Source organism: Leuciscus leuciscus (assembly GCF_965113295.1).
Source record: "Leuciscus leuciscus genome assembly, chromosome: 18".
Lineage (NCBI taxonomy): Eukaryota > Metazoa > Chordata > Actinopteri > Cypriniformes > Leuciscidae > Leuciscus > Leuciscus leuciscus.
In genome coordinates this window covers 26197475-26219981 of record NC_138742.1, presented here as the reverse complement: position 1 = coordinate 26219981, position 22507 = coordinate 26197475, and the positions used below count along the sequence as shown (strand labels likewise).

General features: G+C 37.4%; 1 protein-coding gene across 5 annotated transcripts in view; it reads left to right on the top strand.

The window, feature by feature from the left end:
* The window catches only part of mybpha (myosin binding protein Ha), a 68773-nt gene that overhangs the window by 9754 nt on the left and 36512 nt on the right, over positions 1-22507 (top strand). For 2 of the 5 annotated variants that reach the window (XM_082145046.1, XM_082145047.1), the window contains 6 exons: positions 1308-1467; positions 5760-5896; positions 10074-10260; positions 10500-10545; positions 13951-13997; positions 14264-14542. In XM_082145046.1, coding sequence (XP_082001172.1) covers positions 1308-1467; positions 5760-5896; positions 10074-10260; positions 10500-10531 — 516 coding nt within the window. In that variant the 3' untranslated portion in view covers positions 10532-10545; positions 13951-13997; positions 14264-14542. Of the gene's footprint in view, positions 1-1307; positions 1468-5726; positions 5897-10073; positions 10261-10499; positions 10546-11119; positions 11576-13947; positions 13998-14263; positions 14543-19082; positions 19167-21368; positions 21399-22507 lie in introns of those variants that run through there. The other 3 variants (XM_082145043.1, XM_082145044.1, XM_082145045.1) reach the window with 2 other exon arrangements.

The following is a 22507-nucleotide window of genomic DNA, read 5'->3' as shown; positions in this document are numbered from 1 at the left end:
CTAATTTAAACACGTCTGATTAGCTTCAAGAAATCAACAGATATGTTTGTGATTGGCTACATTGCTCAACGCTGCAAAACACAATATGCTATTATTACTGATCATCGACCAGCTGTTATGGGCAGCTTTTCCCTCTAAAAGCAACCAGAAGCAGCATTAGTCAGTGGTTTGAGTGATAAAATAGTCTTGAGTCCGTGGCCCAGCCTTACACACACTTCGCCTATGGCCCCACATTTAGTGTGAAACCCTAAAATAAAATAAAAAATAAAATTGTATATATTTATATATATTATATATTTAATATATTTATTCCACTAACTAATATATTTCCCTAACCTAAGATGCAGCCACATTTACCATTGTTTGACAAGTTTAAGTCATTTCAATAGGAATCTAATCGATCAAGAATTTAGTGTGGGGGCAAAAGATTTCCCCATGCCGATTTTGTGACGGGTAAATTTAACAGCGTAATATTTAACTGTATTCCACATTTTATTTGAAACCCAGTTACTGTGTGAGTTTCTCCTTATTTAAAAACTATAGAATTAATTACTTTATTTTGATAGCCGGGATGCAGAGAAAATAGAAATCAGAAAAATCCATACAAAGCCACCAAAATCAGCTCATATAATACTGAGTTTGACCTGCTGAAGGTGACGGTCAATATCTCGAACATCTGTATTAGGTAACTTCAGCCAGATGTGTGCATGCTCTGATAGCCTAAACCACATCCACTTACCACAGTGAAAACTGACAGCAAGCAGTGAATCCTCCTCAAAACATGTTGTTTTTTTTTTTTGTTTTTTTTTAAGTGGGATGTATGTCGTCATACTTGGCTTAATTTAGCCTCCTGTCAAGTCTGTAAATCTAAACGAAGAGTCTTGAGACTCTGTATATGGTCATGACGCGTCTATCTATAAGCTTGTATCTGGGTGTTCGAGGCATGGGTCAGATGACTTCTTGGCGGGAGATCATCAGGTTTGGAATGTGTAAAGTGCTGACAGATAGAGAGAGAGTGCTCCATGATGACATCTCATAACTCTGACTGTCATGATGTGAATCATGATATAAACAGCTAGTTTGATGGGAATACAAGATGTCTAGAGAACATCCTGTACAGTACAAAAACACTTCATCTAAAAGCACTTTTGCCAAAGCCTAAGATATTTAACACTGTAATGCAAATCACTTTGTTTACGATTTATTTATCGGATTGAACCCACAGGGAAATATTTCCCTGGCTTGTGCTCAATTTAGTGATAGTCTATGATGTCCTGTCATACTAAGAGTATTACTGTTTTTGGCAGGATTGGTTCACGGTTCTCGAGCACTTCCACAGGCTGAACGCCACAATCACTGACCTTGTGATGGGAAATGTATACACCTTCAGAGTTTTTGCCGAAAACAAGGTTGGAAAGAGTGAGACTGCTGCTGTAACGAAAGATGCTGCTCATATCCAGAAAACAGGTAAGGTCACAACATTATTGTTTTTATGGCACTTCAAACTTCTCCCATTAGGTAAAGTTAACTTGGTTTCTGAAGAAAAGTAAATGAAAACAATAATGCATGCATTACATGGCTTGACTGAGGTAAAATTACTAATCTATGGTCTTGGGTGGCTTATTGCTGGCAATAGAAGGATAAAATACAACCATGTTCAATAAATACAAAGATCTGTCATGAAACTCTAGATGACGCAGTCTGACAGTCCTTAACTCAATCTGCTTGCAACAACATCATTCTCTAGGAAACAGCTGTTTGGTTCCTGCTGTATCAGTAGCCAATGAACTCGCTGCTCAATCTTCAAAATACGTCAGCATTTGCTGTAGCAGTTGCAGTGCACTTTCAGAAACCCTCCACCTTCCCCAGCTCCACCTGTATAGATCTGCTATGAGTAATTCATGTGTACTATATTGTACAGCAGCTGCATGTCTTATTTGCTTACCATGTATGTATTGGCAGTAGGAAGTCCCGTACTTGTTCTGCAGCAGCAACAGCAGCGTAGCAGAACTATTCAGCCAAGACCAAATATATCAACACTGTCATATCCATTAATAAGCCAAACACATGGAGAGTTGCCATGACAGAAATAAATACAACAATCACAATAAACAATTCTTTCACTAAGTAATTAAATTCACTATCATAACTGCAGGCTGTTTGTGGTTGTCATGCAACATAGAAAGTTGACACATTAATATAGAATAAAAATGATGTATAGTCACAGGTGTGTGTGTGTGTGTGTGTGTGTGTGTGTGTGTGTGTGTGTGTGTGTGTGTGTGTGTGTGTGTGTGTGTGTGTGTGTGTGTGTGTGTGTGTAGTACAGCTATACACATACACCTGACCGTTCAAAAGTTTGAGGTCAGTAAGATTTATGTTTTAAATGTATTGTATCAATACTTGAAGCAAGGATGTATTAAATTGATCAAAAGTGACAGTAAAGACTTTTATAATGTTACAAAATATTAATATTTCAAATAAAAGCTGTTCTTTTGACATTTCTATCCGTCAAAGAATCAAGAAATTTTTTTTACAGGGTTTCCACAAAAATATTAAAAAAGAGGGTCTACCTCACATTCTTTATTATATGGCAAGATGCAAACAGCTTACAAAAAAAAACGTACTTATTGATATAATTTATATTAATAACTTGTACTAAATTAACTGTTCCTAAATTAAATGTAAAAAGAAAAAAAAAGTTTTTGTTGGCAGCACACGTTGACAGCACATTCAGTACTAAGTGTTCTCACTGTGTGGAGATAAGACTTGGCTCTGCCTTGAGTGCTAATGACAGTTATCGTTCCTCACATCAGTGGTACATGGGGTCTGCATTATAAAATGGATTACGCTGCAGTGCTGCAAAACTGAAAATAATTTAGCAACATGCATCAGTCATCTCTGCATAAGTATAGCTGTTACATCCTGAAGTAGCTGACACTGAGCTGGTGACGTTTCTTAACTTCCAGCCTCTATCCTGAGCCAAAAGCTTTTTGCAAGCACAAGGCTTTTAGGTTAGCACATTCTATGTAATATGACATTCACATTCACATTCTATTCTTTGTTGCATATAAATGATATAACAATTAGGGAGGTGTCACAATGGTCAACTTTTCAACTTGTCACCAAAGAAACTTCTAGCTGATTAGTGAGATCAAATAATTTACCTAAATTTCTCTTTTTTTCATTTTGATGTTTATGAAAACGATGATGATATGTTTTTGATATGTTTAGTGCTTTAATCACCATGCTAGCAGCTTGCAATGCCTTAGCTGTTATACAGTTAGCATACTCATCGGGCAATCAACCTCTTTTCCCCTTAAATCAGTGGTCTCTAACCTGCAGATTAGCTCCAACCCATCTGATCTAATCAAGGTTTTCAGGATTACTAAGCTGTGTTCGAAATCACCCCCTATACCCTCTTCACTATTCCCTACATTACTCCACTTATATAGTCCACTTGAAGGAGTGAATGAAAACGAGTAAAGTGAATTCGGACACTAAGTGAGCCGGAAGGGCTGCTGCTTTTGTGCATAATTTGTGCTTGCTGTTGAATAATCATTTGAAACTGAAAAAAATTATCTGGAACTCTGTTATGGAAACTAGCATTTATAAACCTTAATTAAACAAATATAATAATCAATCAAAAATAAATGTATACCTTTATGATATTACGCTGTCGCCACATTGGACCAGCGGTTTGGAAAATGGATGGATGGATGATTCGCCATCTGGTCAGATGCGATAATTCATTTGACACGACTTTCACAGTACACTTTCAGAATACACTTTGGGTATTCTCTAGCCGTTGAGCCTACATCAGTTGTACACTCGTTATTGTGGTGCATTATGAGATTGAATGAGTGCACTCGTGCCACTATGGTTTCAGACAGAAACTTCCAGGTAGCTGAGTTGGAAAGCTGGTTGGAGCTAAACTCTTCAGGACAGTGGCCCACCAAGAGCTGAGTTAGAGACCACTGCCTTGAGTCAAGGGAGTCCAGTCCTGCCCCTTGAGAGCCACCTTTCATCAGAGTTTAGCTTCAGCCCTAATTAAATACACCTATACCAGCTAATCAAAGAGTGTCCGAAATCCTTATGTAGTGGGTTGCACTTTATTTCGATTGTACACTTTAGACATTCTACTAACTATAATTAACTAATGTCTAAAGTAATGTAAAATAACTCTCATTAGAATAGAAGCAGACTGTTAGGTTAGAGTTAGTAGAATAAGTTGACATACAGTATACTTGCAAAGTTACTTATAGTCAGTTGAATGTCTGTTAGGGGACAATCAAATATAATAAAATATCATAATATATTAGCAGATAATAAAGGTGCTCTAAGCGATGTCACATGTTTTTTAGGCCAAAAATTTTTTTTGTCACATCCAGCAAATATCTCCTCACTATCCGCTAGCTGCCTGTCCCCTGAACAGGGGGAGGGAGGGTAAACAAACGTGGTCTCTGTAGACAGCCCAGGCTCCACAAAAGCCAAGAAAAACAAACTGGCCCAGCATGGACCACGAAACATAACAAACAGTGTTCCAGCCAATAACCGACAAGAATGATTTGGGGGTGGGTGTTGGGGGGTTAGTGCGTGTGCACATGAAAGGGGGTGTGTGGAGTGGAGGAGAGAGAAGCATGAAGAGGGAAGTTAGCTAGAGGAGAGATGTCCTAGACAACGACTAACGTTAGTTATATACGTAACAAATTATATTCTCTTGAATTTTGATATGGCCGACACACGACCAAAGAGACGACGTTCTGATGAACAAATAGCAAAGAAGAGGGAAAGGGAGAAGGAACGCGCGAAGTCCCGAATTTACATCGGAAAAGCCTCCGACTCGTTCATGACTGTTTCAGGAAGCACGGAAGGGAGGGGGAGGGGACGGGATGAAGAGGAGGGACGGTCAAGCTAGTCTCCGTTTTGTTTGACAATACTTCGAACGTCAACAAGAAGTGGCGTCACCCAACATCGCTTAGAGCACCTTTAAGCAGAACGTCTACTAATCTTCTAATGACTGGTTGTTGACATGAAGTTGCAAAGTTACTTATAGTCAATAGAATGTCTAAAGTCGAAATAAAGAGTTTACCATAAAGTGCACTATTAGAAGGGACTACCATTTGTAATGACTATCGAAATAAAGTATTACCATAAAGTGCACTATTAGAAGGGACTACCATTTGTAATGATGTCCGAAACCATAATGGACATTATCAAGTTCACTCATTCAATCCCACAATTCACCTCTACAATGAGTATTCAACCAATGTACAATTAAAAGCTTGCTTCTAAATAATGCACATGCTCTGAGAATTTCTGCGAATTAATTTCAGTGTCTTGCTCTCAGTTTCCGAATTTGCTCCCTCAATTTCATTCACTCATTCAAATGGACTATATCAGTGGTGTATGTAGGGAATAGTGAATGAGGGTAGAGGAATGATTTTGGATACAGCCAAGGTCTTAAGGATCACTAGAAACTTCCAGCCAGGTGTTGGCCCTCCAGAAGCAGGATTGGACACCCTTGTCTTAAATTCATAGGTGCAACAGCCATAAACATTCAGATGGACATATTTTGCTGTTGCAACTTGCATTGCACCCCTTCTAAGGAACGTGTCCGATTGGAACCCGACTTGGAACCCACCAACTAATGGATTTTAAAACCTGCAGTTTTGCACATCCATAGTCCTAATGTCATGTAACAGCTATACCCTCCGGACAACTGTCAGTCCCGGCTGAGGTTGTTGTCTCCTGTCCTGTAGGTATTGTCTACAAACCACCAGAGTACAAGGAGCACGACTTCAGTGAGGCTCCCAAGTTCACAGCTCTCCTCAACGATAGAGCTGCCACTGTGGGCTACAACACTAAACTACTGTGTGCAGTCCGAGGCAGTCCAAAGGTATGGATGATCTCTCTTCTGCTGATTTGGCTGATTCTCTCCTCCATGCCCTCCTTATACATTTTATATTGTGGACAATGTACTAACCAGTAGCTAAATGTTTGGAGCCAGGAATTAGCTGATGAGTCGCTACAAATATACTTCTGAAAGAGTATCGTTGTAATTCAAACAACAGTTGTTAATAATCCAACGATGGTATCAACATATCCAAACGTCCTTGGGTTCAAGCTCAATAAATAGCTTAATTATACCCATAGCTGTAGTCATAAGGCACAAAAAGCACAGTGATGTTGGTCGTTCCAGCTGACCACTAAAGCCAGCTGGTAAACAGTCATGTGGGGACTATGTTAGCTTGTCATTCCCAAGGAGGGGGACATAGAATCAAGTTTCGAGAACAGCTGAGATGGATGCAAAAACTGGGCTGAATGCAAATCCTGATGAGGAAGTCTTCTAGGACACTCCAAAATTCTTGTTCATTAAAGCTTGCAGTGATGCGGCCTGCTGTCTATTTTGTGCTAACAAAGTTCCAGAGATGTCCAGGGTCTCTTGGGCATGTTAGATTTAAAATTGAAAACCTTCAAAGCCATGATAGAACATAACATGTTCAAGAACACAGTTATGGCTTCCTCGATAGAATGGGTATAGTATTTACAACATGCTCCAAGCAATACACTCTATTCCAGAGTTTACTTTACTAAGTAAAGCTTTATTTATATAGCACTTTTTAAAAACAGTGTTCACAAAGTGCTTTACAGAAGAAGAAGAAGAAAAAGAAAAGTAAATCAAGTAAAGACCATAGTGATCAAATGTGTTTTGAGAGACATTTTAAAAGTACAGACAGTCAATTGCTCAGGTTGTCAGGAAGAGAGTTCCATAGCTTGGGACTGAAATTACTAAAGGCTGACTCGCCCTTTTTCAGCTGTGTTTTTGGTACAACCAACAAGTTACTGTTGGACGTTCGGAGCTATCTTGCTGGTGAATATTTATTCAACATATTAGAAAGGTATATATTGATCCATGAAGTACCATGAAGACATTTAAAGAATAATAAGATGATCTTCAATTCAATTCTGAATGATCCAGGCAGCTAGTGCAGGTATCTGAGTGTCGGTGTAATGTGATTTCTCATTTTATAGTGAGTTTGCCTTCGTGCAGCTGCATTCTGAACTCTTTGTAAGTGTTTATTTGAGCTCTTTGGTAACCCAGCAAAAACGATATTGCAATAGTAAAGTCTAGATGTTACAAATGCATGAACAAGTTTCTCATTGTCAGAAGGGGAGAGAATATCACATAGTCAGGGAATAGTGAATTTTATATAAAGACTGTGACATTCAAAAACCCTTGCTCAAGATTGTCATGATGGGGCTCAATTTCTATTTGGCACCAAACCAGTTCCAGGGTGTCTTGAGGTTTTTGGATGAAGTTAGAAACCTAAAACCGTAAAAGCCACTGGAGAACATCATGATGTACTTCATATAAAGATGCCATAGATTATTTTCCACCATCGTTGTGAAACTGTGCCTATCCATCATTTTTATCCGGACCAGTTGACACTGTTAAACTTTCTTATTTCACTTTGGTGCTACAAAATCAGGATACGTCTGAGACACAAGAGTTGGTGACAGTGTGAAAATGTTCAGTAACTAAACATTGGAGAAAGAAAGATTATGTACTGGAAATGCACTTCCTCATCTGGCTCTGAACTATTTGGCCCAGTGGAGCTACATGGTAATTGCTTCCTCAACAGGATTGTTATGTTACCTTATTCATCCCATTGAAAATTGTTTTCATAAGGCAAAGGAATGATGTTCATTGTCCAGATGTATTAATTCATCTCGGACAGTCTTATTTGTCATTGAGCCTTTAATACTGCCAGTTTGTGAAAGTCAGCAAGTTGACTAAACGGCATAGTCTTTGAACAACACATGCTAGGCCTACTTTTTTTTTTTTTGAAAATATAAGATCAGCACAGAATAATCAGATGTTCGATTAGCAAGATCCCTGCTACGATCTGTTGTGCATTGCCATATCTGCCAACTGAAGATCTATTTTTGACATCCATTGTCCTCAAAAGCATAGCTAACATAGTTATAGCTTCAGCTTGGCTACTGTAACTCCTTAATTATTTCATGTAAAGCTTTAGCATTAGCCTGAATGAGGATCAACTAGCATTCAACTGCTAAAATCAAACTGCTCAAAGTGATTTTACTTAGACAAGTTTTCACTGGAGTTAAACATTAACATGTTTAATTCATGAAGGAGTGTATGTTAATTAAGACCTCATCTCAATCTTCCCTAAAACACATTTGCATTAGCCATGCATGCTAGCTTGATGTCTGAAAAAAAATTGCATCTTGTGGACTCAGTCTGTGCGTGGAACCAAAGGTATTAGATCCCAGAGGAGCTCTATGTTTCTCTTTTCTGGAAAGTTACCCATGGAGCAGTGGGGCATCAGTTAGCATCATAATGCTACAGTATGTGCTAACAGAATGCTGAAATGTCTCTGTAAATTTGACCCATGCAGTGCAGCTGATGAACCACGAGTGGGCAGAAACTCAGGGACTGAGACGTGTGACATTTTATAAAAGGACCATGACACCTCTAAGTGTGTGTGAGGGATAAAATTAATGAGGCTAGGGAAGCATTAGCACTGGAGTTGGGTTATATAGCTTCAGTTACGCTAGTTCACAGCATTACTGTGGGTTTTTAAATGCCTCTCAGTTTGTCATACATGTATTAATTACACCTTATTTAAATTGATTTTCTTTAATTGCAAGAGTGTTTAAACGGTACTGTGTTAAACATACGTGTGAAATGGTCCAGTTTGATGGATGACATGCTGATGTTAGTTCCCAGCAAACACAGAACGTGGGCAAATCCGTACCCAACCTTTGTCACAGTGTTGACATTGAACCACCATTCAGGGCCATTGTTTAAGGTTGTGCCTAGGGTGTCTGGACAACCACTGGACTACATATGTACTCGTCACTGCCTTGAAGCGCGAATCAGCCTTTTAAATTTCAACCGACCGTTGGGCTCAGTGTGTTGTCTCATTCTTCATTGAGCAAGTTTAATTGCATTTAATTTACCTCAGCTAAAAAAGATACGTAGTTATTCAAACACAACCTACAACTTCCTTTTCTAATGTGACATGTATTTGTTCAGTCTAACTGAAGGGACATAATAACGTTAGCTGATAATTCATGGAGTTTGCGATCTTGTGTAAATTACAACGTTAGCTATATTTATTTTAGTATTCAGATATTCTTTTATCCTTACCGTTAGGAAATGTGTTGAACATCTTCTGGTCAGGTATGACAAATATTTTTACTTTATGCCAAAAGTTATAAGCCCTAATGAATCCAAAATTACTTTAATGATGAGTAATTGACATTTCAGCACTCATTGAACAGACAGCGCCTTAAGCGCGTACTTGTTGCACGTTAATGTTTTTTTCCTTTTTTGGAAACGCACAAAAAAAAAAAAAAAAAGATTTGTCTGCTATTTAGTCTCATTCGTTTCTTTGCTCCTCTGGATTTGTTGATGTTTCCTGGACTGATTCCGGTTACCGACCTTTATCGCCCGGCTTTCGACTATGCTCCCCTGTCTATGTACAGAACCCGGTTTTGTTCATTAAATGTTCTGATCTGCCATTGCTTTGTATGGTTTATTTATTATACTTAAAGGAAATGTGTACATTTATTTTATTTTTTTTTCACAAATGTATGACTTTTGGAAGTGTACTTTGATTACCATATGCAGTTTTAATAAAATTTAATTAACGTAACCTTCTTTAATTTTTACTCTTAAAAGTGTATACTTTACTGTTAGGCCCATTAAATAATAATAAGGAGAAACAATATTTAAAAAGTATATCATTATCTAAAATCTGACTAATTAAAAATTAACCTCAAAACATAACATGCTAAATGGGGGATATCTATATCTAGCATACAAAAAATAGTTTGAACGTCGTCTCTCAGTTGCTGAATGTCGCGCAACAACGTTGCTACAGCCCTGTCGCATCTTACAATTCTACGTTTTTACAATGTTGTGTGCAAGTAGACAGCAACGTTGCCATAGTATAAATGCGACGTGCCACAGACGTTGCCACAACGTAAATGTGTTTGCTGGGTTGTGACTACGTCAGCTGAAATGACATGTATTTTGTCTGCAGCCTAAGATCGAGTGGCTGAAGAATCAGATGCTCATAGGGAACGATCCCAAATACAGGCAGATCAACAACCAGGGAGTGTGCTCGCTTGAAATCCGCAAACCATCCAGCTTTGATGGAGGCGTCTACACTTGCAGGGCCAAGAATTCCCTTGGTGAGGCTACAGTTGCCTGTAGGCTGGAGGTCAAACGTAAGTACAGGATCGTTTGCACTTTGCCTGACACGCTAATATGCTACAAGTTGCATTTTCAGCTGATTATAGTGACATTGATCCTTTAAGGTGTTTATCCGGGAAAGGAATGGCAAGCGAGCATTTTTTGTGCTGACTATGATTAATTTGAGTTGTTTTAAAGCATGTACAATGTGTGGGTGTGAGTACAGGATGGGTACAGAGATATGTTGATGACAATTTGCTTTCTCTTTTACCAGAGGTGACCATCCAAGAAGAAAAAGCTAAATAAAATGATGTGCACAGGTCAGTAAATAAAAAAATGGTTTAGATTGAAATACATTGAAATACATAATCGCGATTACTCTTATTTAACATAAAATATTTTGTTTTAATAATATATGTGTATATGTTATTATTTTTATATATAGTATATGTGTGTGTGTGTGTGTGTGTGTCTGTGTGTATATAAATACATATACACACACATTTATAATTATATAAACAAAAAATTTTGCTCGATGTGATTAATCGCGATTATTCGATTTGACAACACAATTTTTTATATATAAATGAATTAATTATTATTATATAAATATTATTTACTGTTTTTTAACATAGTACAAACATTGTATGTAAAAAAATACAAATACAAAGTAAAATAAATGAAAAAATATATGATTATTTTTATTATTATTATTGTAGTAATTGTGGTCACATTGCAAAAAAACATTGATTCTCAAAACAACTACTTGTTTTTTCCACCATGGACATGCTGTTACACTCTGTAAGATAACTCAAATAACTCTGAAAAGCTGATGTGCATCAAAAGCATGTCTTTTATGTAGTAACTCCTTTTGAATGCACACTATGCCTCCAGGAACGGTTTGCTGTTTTTTTGCTGTTTGTTACAACAAATTGATGGAGGAACCCACGTAAAACAACCTGACGAAACATTATTGTAGACTTTGTGCGTCTAACATCCCTATTAGAGAGTCTCTGACATGTGCTGGCAGCTGTTTCCCACCGTGAGACTCCAATACATGGAGGAGCCTGCAAACTGTGAGAACGTAGCCGCTTCAACTCAAAGAGGCCAGAGTGACGTTGTGTGGTTGTGTGGGCTAAAAATGAAACTGTGATCTGGCAGAGAGCAGAGAACGGAAAACAGCACATCACCAGTGACTTCTGACAATTGCCACAGACCTCAAGTTGACATCTCATGTTTGGTTTCCAAGCACTGAAAGATTAGTTTGTTGAATGCACAAGCAACACCTAAAACCTGTAAAAGTTACGAAGAAAAGTTTATACCATCTTTTTAATGTAACAATAAACGTTACCCTCTTAAAGTCACCAACAAATCAAAATTGGCAATTCACAATTGTGGAATATTGCAGTTTCTATTACAAATGATTTATCCGTGCATATCGTTAATTATTATTTTTTTTTATTCATGTGTAATCTTTAATTAACTTCTAAAGTAACTTCCCCTCCCTCCTGCAGCGACATCTCTTCTCTTCTCTGATGACGTGTTTACAAGTGTGAGGGCGGGACAATAACCTGTCACTCAAATGAGATCCACCAATAGCAAACTCCCACCCTACGTTTTTTTCTTGTTCAAGAAGCAATTTAACTCATCATAATAATATATATTTCACAATATGGAAGAAAAGAGTATCACTAAGTTTCATGCCAATTTGAAAGACGCACCAAGGCTTGACATTAACATCCGCCAAATGCGTGTGTATTTCAGCAGTGGTGTTTAACGCATTCACTTCTACTTAGCACTTTGGAGGATTTAATTTATATACATTTTTCAATTTTAGCCTTTTAAAAAGGCATCTTAAATATGTGCAATTAAGTCTTGTCAAAAATATATTCTTCGATACATATCACTGAAATATCTGAAACGCTTCCAATACTCATTTTCCGCCGAATAGATACACGATACCAGCTGTGCTTTCTCTCTCTATTCTCTCCGACAGCGAGTGACACACAAACTCTCAGTGTGCACAAACCCACAAACTCCCCTCACTCACTCGTTTAATTTGCTCCGGATGAATATTGTTGGTGTTACAGGGCTTGAATATCACCATTGTATAGCATTTATTGCGCATAATTTTACTCATTCCATTCCAGCAGATTTTGTGCTCACACCCTAAGTGTGCGCAGATAAAGCCGCCTCTCAGTACTAAATTGAGTTCTTTGCTGCTGATATTGTGCTTAAACAGTCATATACACACAAAATAATGTCAAAATGCCGGTCTTGGCGAGTATTCATGTTAACACAGTCAGTTATGTTTTAAGTGAACGTAAAAAGTTGAGAAAGAAAACTCATGTGTAACAGTATAATGGATCTGTGCGTTAAAGTGACAGCAGCCTAATACACCTGCTGCCAAATTATGACATAATATTAAAAATATCTACATGGCCATTTTTTCCCCATAGTATCCCCAAAATTGTGGCCAGTGAAAATGCTGAATGGTTAGTAACTTTGGAAAACCACTAGCCACAGTGGCTGTGTCACAGTTTGTCTTAGTTATCATGGACTTTTAGTTTGAGTTATACCCGAGTTGTACCCTCACATTCACACGTTCATGTTGCTACCTTCTGTTAACCTTGTGGATATTTTATATTAAAGGGATAGTTCACTTTGAAATACATTTTTGGTATGTTTTAGCTTACCTCAAGGGCATCCAAGATGTAGGTGTCTTTTTTTCCGCAGTAGTTTCAATTTTGATATTTTTAGGTCAAACCGTTCTTGTCTGTCAGTCATATAGTGCGGGTCTATGGTCACTGTCTCAAAGAGCATGCACAGAGTCCAAATTAAAACAATTCCCCGTCGTCCAAATTAAACAATTCCCCATCGTAAGTACACATTGATGGCCTAAGACACGAAACGAGCGGTTTGTGTGAGAAAACGAACAGTATTTATATCGTTTTTACCACTTACACAGCCATGTCCAAGTGATCTGATCTGACGTGTACGCAGACTGGTGCATAGATATATACACTAGATGTCGCCTTAAAGACATTCGTTCCAATGAACTGCCATAGACAAGGCGACATCTAGTGTGTATGCACCAGTCTGCGTACACGTCAGATCAGATCACTTGGACATGGCTGTGTATAAGAGGTAAAAACGATATAAATACTGTTCGGTTTCTCACACAAACCGCTCGTTTCGTGTCTTAGGCCATCAATGTGTACTTACGATGGGGAATTGTTTAATTTGGACGATGGGGAATTGTTTTAATTTGGACTCTGTGCATGCTGTTTAAGACAAGTGACCATCGACCTGCATTATATGACTGACAGACAAGAACGGTTTGACCAAAAAATATCAAAATTGAAACTACTGTGGAAAAAAAGACACCTACATCTTGGATGCCCTTGAGGTAAGCTAAAACATACCAAAAATTAATTTCAAAGTGAACTATCCCTTTAAACTCATGTTGGATCCTCCTCCATCTTTGCCTGTTTACAAAATATAACTTAGAACTGCATATTAGCAGGCAACTGCAAAATATTTGCAATTTAAATCTCCCAGCATTGCCAAAATCATCAATTTGTAACTAACTGAAATATCAAAAATGTGCAATTCCAATGCTAGTTACTGTGGGTACTTTTAGTTTTTAGAATAGGATAAGTACTTGTTAGTAATGCTGTGATGATCATTGTTTTGTTTTGTTTTTTTGTTGTTTTTTGTTGCAGTTCTCATGTTAACGAACAGCAGGACATAATGCTATAGAATAACAATGGTGAGCAAAGCTACAAGAACTCTACAATATTTATACAATATACCAATATACAAATACTCTAGTCTTCCTGTACTATATATCGAATAGTATAAGAAATAACCTTATTTAAATGCATGTCTATCAATATGAAATATGTCTCAGTGACCGGCAGTACTGTTGCAGTCCCACACATATTCAGTGCATTTAGTGTAGTTTAACAGATGCATTCTGGGGAATGGAGTTTCCTGGTACCTGACACACTTTCTTCTCTCTTTCTCCTGTTGTAGATGTTTACAGTGGTTCAGGAGGATGAGCTGAAGTGTGCACAGTAATAGAGGCTCAGACTCGCTTCTGTGATTCATTCTTTCAACAAAATACAAGAAACATCGCATAGATTCCTGTTTGGCTTAAAAGCAACAACCTGTTAGTGTTACGTAAAATACGTATTTTTAGTTTTATATTTCTTGCATGTATTCAAGTGTCACTTTAGTTATCTGAACCTGTTTATTCATGATGAAATCCCTCGTTGTAATTGAGAGTGTTTCCAATAAAATAATAAACCCACATATCTTATTGCAATATTATATAATAATCTATAAATTATAATTAAAACATAATGTGCTTCTTTTTTTCTTATTGGATATAGTGCTGCAGTGAACAAAGAAAAAAAATCCTATTGTATGTCAAATTTTATTCAAAAGTCCCAGGTTTGCACCGGATTCTGTCGCCATTAGTCTGTTTCTGATAAACCAGCAGGATGGTTGATTTAGAAACAGAGGCATGAAGGGTTTAAAATGGTGACTTGTGGTCTTATCTGCTAGGTCAAAGGTTTTATATAGATTGAACAAGCTTTAACTGGAACTGTCTGCAAATACACACAGATGAAACCAGTTAATGACAACACTGGTGACACGATTTACCGTTAGTCAGAGCCTACTAATAGTGTGCTCTTTTAACTGTTGCTGATGTTATGGTATATCCAAAAAAATTCTAAACTATTACTCTGCCCCTAATTTAAAAACGGTGAAGCATTAGCTCTGCTTATAATTGCAGGCCCGGTTCTATGGGGGTAGAAGCAAGAGCACCCTCAGTTGAACATCAGAGAACATCAAATGTCTCTATTTACAACTTCACGAGTTCACACTTACAAATAATCAGATGCTGTCCGAGGAGAGGACTCAGTGCTCGGAATTTGGCCCAAACCAGGCGAGTGTGAGACAGGGTGGTGCAGGGATGCTGAAAACTTTCGAGGAACATAGGTAACATATACATATAGATATAGATGTAGCCTATATACATATATATAGGCCTACACTCATGCTGATTGGGTAGACATGTTGATTACTGATTGTTGACAGCTGGTTGGAATGACGTGGTGATTGGATAGATCATTTGAACGTGTTCCTCCTAAACTTTGTTGATTAAACAACATGTGTACTTTGCAGCAGTGAGCAATGTAGCCAATCACAGATATAGTTGCTGATCTCTTGAATGCAATGGCCAATCAGAGGTGTTTAAGATAGTCAGAATCCACTCACCGCTCAAAGCGCCAGAGATTTTACTCAATGCTGAGTTATACAGGCTCACGAAACCTCATTAACAAACAAAGTGTAGGCCTAGACACTATGTTAGTAAGAGATTTATTGTGCATTGTTAGCAGCTTTTTTGATTATAAAGGAACTTTGTGAGATTGTGTAAACTGACAAAGCGACAGCGTTTTAGTGCAGATGTTGCCGAGAACAACAGTAAACCACAAGGTACTGTTGTTCTCATCAGCCACTGGGTTTTCAAATATCAACCTCTTAGTAAGAATGGGCAACTATTATTATCATTTCCGGGCTGTGTTTCGAGAAAACACTTTGGGTTTGTTGCAGCCCCACCTCTAGCAGAATTGTTAAAACCTCAGCTTAGGCTACATCCTGTTGGTTCACCACATGCCAGATCAGGAGGCTGGGCTAAATGTGACTTCCCACCTTTATCTTTTTAAAACTGTCCAATTTAACAACTTCTGTCAGATATAATAACCGTCAAAATGTTTTTTGGTTTAAAACTTAAGAAATATACTATAGAAGACATTGTCTTTTTTTGTGTAAATGTGTTGAAAGTGGACGTTCAGCTGCAGTACACTTCAGTCCATCATTAATGTTTCAAATACATATGAGAAAAATATGAATCTTTCAGTGAACCCAAATATCATATTCTTGTCACGACTAGGGTTCGAAGTTGCTGATGGCCCAGAGCTCTAACCACTACACTATGGAGCTGTGTGGACCCAAACTGCAGAGAATCACAAGAGGCAGGACTTGAGGAAAACAAACAGTCTTTACTTAATGTCCATCTTGAATAAAAAAAATAAAAAATGTAAATCAAGCATCAAAAGCAGGGCTGAACAAGGTAGGCTACAGATCCACAATGACTTGATGCAAGCAAAAAATGTACAATAACATAAAGCAAAGTTCCCTAACAAGCAGGTCAAAAGATCAGGATAAAAAGTCTCTCAAGGTAATTCTAACACGGGTCAAAAGAAAGCAGGCATACACAAAAGAACTTCAAGAATGTAGTGATGAGTCATTCATGTTCATTGCGTCTGTCACGTGACAACTGAACAAAAGACTCGAAAAGTAAAGTAAATATATGGCTGTATTATAATGATTCCTTAATTCAGAATATGATCAAGATTGCATAGGTGGATGTGTTAGGGGAATTTGATTGTTAAAAGTATAACATTTAAAGCCACTGAAATGAACGAAATGACTCGACTAAAAGATTCGTTCATTTTGATGAATGAGAGAGTCAGTAAAATGATCCGAACAAGATAAAAACAAATGCAGGTCTTATACACACACACACACACACACACACACACACACACACACACACACTATAACAAGCCAAGCACAGGGTAGTATTCCAGAAAGCATGGTTAACTTACCGTCACATTTACCCTGAACTCTCGGTTGATTAACCCAAAACTTGCTTACCCTGGATATGTCGGTTCCAAAACACCTGTGAGGAGTTTCAATCCAGAGTTAATGCGCGCGCACGGCATTTTCAATGGATCGCCGATTTCAGGAGTAAGTTACCATGGAAACCCAGGGAGGAAAAAAAGCGAGCGACATATTATATCAGTGAAACTGAGTTGGAGGTTTTAATGCTTGCTTATGAAGACTATAAGACCATTATAAAAAAAAATAAAAAAAAAAATAAAAAAAATACTACTGCATCAGCAAAAGAAAGAGAGTTGGCTTAACAAAAAAATTATGGACAGAGTAAATGTGTGAGCTTATAAAATTATAAATAGTCTGTTTTCCCCTTTCATTGTGATTCAAAATTATTTTAGGCATGTTGTAAAAATAGAAAAGGATTTAGTTTTTGCCCTCCATAAATTTCTCGCATTGTGTAACAGCGCAGCGCTTCTGCGTTGTACGTCAGGACATAAGCTCACTATTGGCCAACGCTGGTCATGTTTGTGATGTTGTGATGCGTGTGATGCTGGCCCAGAAGCGTTGCGCTGTTACACTGCGTGAACTCATGTCAGAGGCCCACAGAGAAGAAAATGAATAGTTGAATAAAGTCGTTATTTTTGTGTTTTTTTGCACACAAAAAGTAGGCCTATTCTCGTCGCTTGATAAACTTAAGGTTGAGACACTGTAGTCACTTGGACTATTTTAACGATGTCTTTACTAACTTTTCTGGGATGGCAGATATCAGTACATAGAAGCCTATGAAGGAGTGAACCAGCTCTCAGATTTCATCAAAAATATCTTAATTTGTGTTCCGAAGATGAACGAAAGTCTTACGGGGAACAACATGAGGGTGAGTAATTACTGACAGAATTTTCATTTTTGGGTGAACTAACCCTTTAATAGGAATGTGGGTTCCATCAATGCGCCCAATCACATTTGGGAACCCTGAAATTTAAAGTTATACAATTAGAAACATTTTAGAATGATTCTGGCTGTATACAGTATGGATATGCAAGACATATTGTATGAACATCCCTACACACACACACCTTTCCCACATGCTCTGCATCACCTATGCTATACAAAAAACTACCCGTCGCAAAAAAACAAATGGCAATGCACAAAATGTGCTCTGTGTTAAGCGTGTGTGATACGCGATGTGTCACGTTTGATATATATGGTTTCAAAAGATTCGTTAAATAAATTAAAGAATCTTGTGAAAAACGGTAACGCAAATATTCATTTGAATACGAAAGCACATCGATACGTGGTCTTATCACCCTCTCACGGCGGAAAATATTTTGTATTATCTGTGCTTCCACATCCACTATATCGTCTTCAAAAGGGCACGCCATGCTCCGTCACCTCTCTGAAACAAACTTACCCTGGAACATAACCTCTGGAGCTGCTTATGTTCAGAGAGTGAGTTGCTATGGCTGCTTACATACCTTGAAAGTTACCTCCGTTTTTGTAACCGAAAGCTGAGGTTATCCGCTTACTTACCCTTAAACTTACCCGGGTATGTCACATAACCTGCTTTCTGGAACACCCCTCAGGTTATCTCATTGAGCTAATAATGAACAGGAAACCAGTAGGAAGTTGTGGAATGTCTTGTGCTCTCTGTTTCCCTCTGCTGGACAGACCGTGGTGTGAAAATTCTTTAAACTTTCCTTCAGTTCTTCCCCTCAGTTGTTGATGCGTACACATTTTAGAAAGGTACTCTTTAGGTTCCTCTGGTTCAAACTAAAAGTATTTAATTGCTAGAAATGTTTGTTGTGATATTTGTGTGATACCGTTTTGAATGCATGTCATAATCCAGCAGGGCTATGGAGAAAAAAAGGAAGTTAACATAACACTGCATTCATCAATAGGCTATTTTTTGAACAATAGTGCAATTAACCACACCCACAATGCTTAAAACAGAAACCAGAACAATAACAGAACTGCAAAATTGGTAAGTATTAATAATTTAAAAATATAATATAACACTGAATTGGCCACTGGTGCATTCTAGAGGTTAAAAATGCCTTCATGACATTTTATGAGCTTTATAGGTGAAATGGAAGTAGACAAGACGTCATGATTTCCTGTCCGGTTTCCATCAAAAGAGGTAATAGGGAGGAAGCTTTTCTTGTTGCAGAGACTCACGCAAGACCTGTGTTCACTGAGGCTCTACTTTGACTGCAGCTGCAAATGGAAACATTTAAAATCATCCTTTTGACAGGTAGGGTGCCTTTATTAATATTAATTATATTGGAAATGAACACTCAGAAAAAAAAAAGTTACAAAAGCTGACACTGGGGCGGTACTCTTTGAAAGGCTATACCTTTGTACCTAAAGAGTGCATAGTACCTCAAAGATACATATTGGTACCAAAAGTGTACATGGTAGTACCGAAATGGTACGTATTAGAACCTTTAAAAAAAAAGGGTACCGACCCAGTGACATGTTTTGTACCTTTTTTTCTGGGGGTAAATAAAAACTAGGAAATCACTATATACTGTAACCCAGATTTTCTCTGAATCTTTTTTTATTTTTATTATTAAGCAAACAATACAATACAGATAAGTACATGAAGAAAACAACAGCAAAAATCAAATATAGACAAATATAGATGTTGAAAAATGACAAATGAGCAAACAAATAAACAAACATATAAACAACATAAAACAGAAAGCAATATGGATGAACATACATATCTCTACACATACATACGGACACATTGTATATCTCCCCATCCAGAATGTTTAATATTGTAAAGTAGTGAGTGTACAATGTTATTGCTATCATTTATTATTTACTGTAAAAAAATAAATACTAATAATATATTATTAATATAAATTAATAATACATTAATAATTAATAATAATAATAAATAATAATAAAAATAAATAATAATAATATATTATTAATCATATATTATTAATATGAATATATTAATATTTATAAAATAATAATAAAATAAATAATAATAATTTATTTTTAATAAAAAATTTAATAAGACGCATATACAGAGCAGAAGGAATATAGACGGGGATAGATAGAGTAGAAAAACAAAAAAGAAAAGATGGAAATGAAAATGGGAGGGATGGGGAATTAAGATGGCTATTGCCTGGTTTAATCGATTTCCTGCTGTATTATGCACATTCCAGTGGAATGTGGACATGCACCTTCCACTCCAAGATGTCTTGCAAGGGCCCACCAAAACACATTGGCCGGACCTTCCAGATCATTGGTACATGACCCGGTCGTGTCTCTGCCTGCGCTTGGATATAACCGTTTTAAGAGATGTCTTGGAAGGGCCCACCAAAACACAATGGCCGGACCTTCCGGATTATTGGCGCATGACCCGGTCTTGTCTCTGCCTGCGCTTGGATATAAAACTTTTAAAAGTGACCATCAGTTGTAGCCGTAAGCCGGTATGTGCTTTAAGCCAGGTATCATATATTATCCAGTCCTTTCTTGGTCTACAGAACGGTTGGCCATGTGGGGGGCAGGAGACCAAGGAAGAGTGAGAAAAAGAATAATAGAAAGGAGGAAGAAAGAAAAAGAAAGAAGAAAAATAAATAAAAAAATAAAAAAATAACGGTACTGAAGGGTTACAAATTTAAGAATCGATTTCAGATATGCTTCCTTACATGACATCATGGTGAAGAATACTGATTTTAGCATTTGAGGTTTTAATTTAGATTCCAATACAAACTGATAAAGTTTAGTAGCCTGTTTTCTCTATTGTATTTCAAATGAGTCAGATCACTGAGATTCTCACCTTTCAGCCTAGACGTTGAATCGTTAGGTTGATTGGATTAGCTGTAGGGGAGACTTTCACCTTTTGTCTTTAATGGCTCTGGGATTGGCTCTTGGAACTGGAGTTTCCTGGCCAGTATCAGCATTTGAATAAGTTATGCTGATTCAATTGGACTGGTAGCGCTCTCAGAGTACAGAGTAAATCTCTTCTGCTTATAAAATCCATCTCAAGTCTCCTGGTTTTTGCTTCGATGAAGGAATAAAAGTTTCCAACAGTACTTACATGCTAGATATGTGTAGTTCATGCCTTTAAAGCCCTTCACACAAATCATATAGCATCGGTTAAAGGTAATTCAAAGTAATTGCGGAATACATACATACATTTGCATATACAGTATATACATATACGCCTACAAACATGCACACCCATACATACATAAATACACAATCACACACACATACACCTTCATATAGTTATATACACCCATATACCTAATAGAAATATTAATAACAGTAATAATAATAAAATGTCTTAGGCATATACGTACATGCCCTACACATACAGTACATAATATACTAACTAGTAAAATGCAAAACAATACCACAAATATATCAGATGTCTTTATCCTTTACATTTCCTGATAAATTATTACATTCTCTGAATCTTTTTATATTATAGTGGCAGTCTGTGTGCAAGAGGGCACTGGAGGTAAGATTTTTTTAATAGTATATGTGGTTTCTGGTTTGTTTACTTTAATGTAAAAGTTGAATGTACTTTTAACTTTTAATGACTATTGTATTTAACTTTTATTTTTAAGTTATACATTACAAAGTGTTGGTATTTATAAACTCTAACCTAAGGATTATTAATCTGCTAGACGGGTAGGGTTCGGGTTAGTAGAATGAGTTGACACGTAGGGTTGTCCCTATTCTCTTAATGAGTGATGGGTGTGTTTTTGGCGTAACAAGCAATAAATCAGAGTCTCAACTCCCATTCCCTTTAAAAGCCAGTTGTGCTCGCGCCATGGCGGATTCGCTATTTACATGGCGGAATTTTCAAGCGGAAAAACTGATCGCTTCTCTAGCGAGGAAACAGATCTGCTTGTGCTCAGACCATCTACGGGACAAGCCGAATTCCACCATATCTTTATGTACACAATAATAATCTTTTACATTGTTATTCATTACTGTTAATATTTGTCTAGTTTGTGTTCTGCTGCGCGTCCCTGTGAGTGTACGCGCGTTGTGCATCCGCCTATAGGCTCATATTACTAATGCACCCTTTAAATAACAAAAAAGAATAATACTCCGCCATAGACTTTAGACCAGGTTTTTGTTGGTCATGACACAGTCTATTTCAGTTGCCTCAAAATAGCAATGCGCCAACAATGCGCCTGAACACACCTCGTTTTCAGACCAGCAGCTCATGGGCGCACAAATGTGCGCAAATGCATTTGCTATTTAAGCAACGTGGTGCAGGACATGAAAATGATAACTGCGTCAGGCTGAAACTAGCAAAGCACACTTGCATTGCGCCTGGCGCTGCATTGCACTCGGGTGAATGATAGGGCCCTTATTATCATTAGCCTACTTTTGCTGGTGTTTTGTGGCAAGCTTTATGCATGCACTTGAGCCTGGAATAGGCTATATTCCTCCATGATGCCCCCATATTTAAGCAGCCTAATTCAATTAATATAAATGTGCGATTAGTTGACTAATTAATTTATTAAATGAGTGACTACTAGTTGATTAGAAAAATCTTTAGTCAGGGGCAACTCTTATGCCTGGTTCAGATTACACAATTTTTTTGTCTGTTAC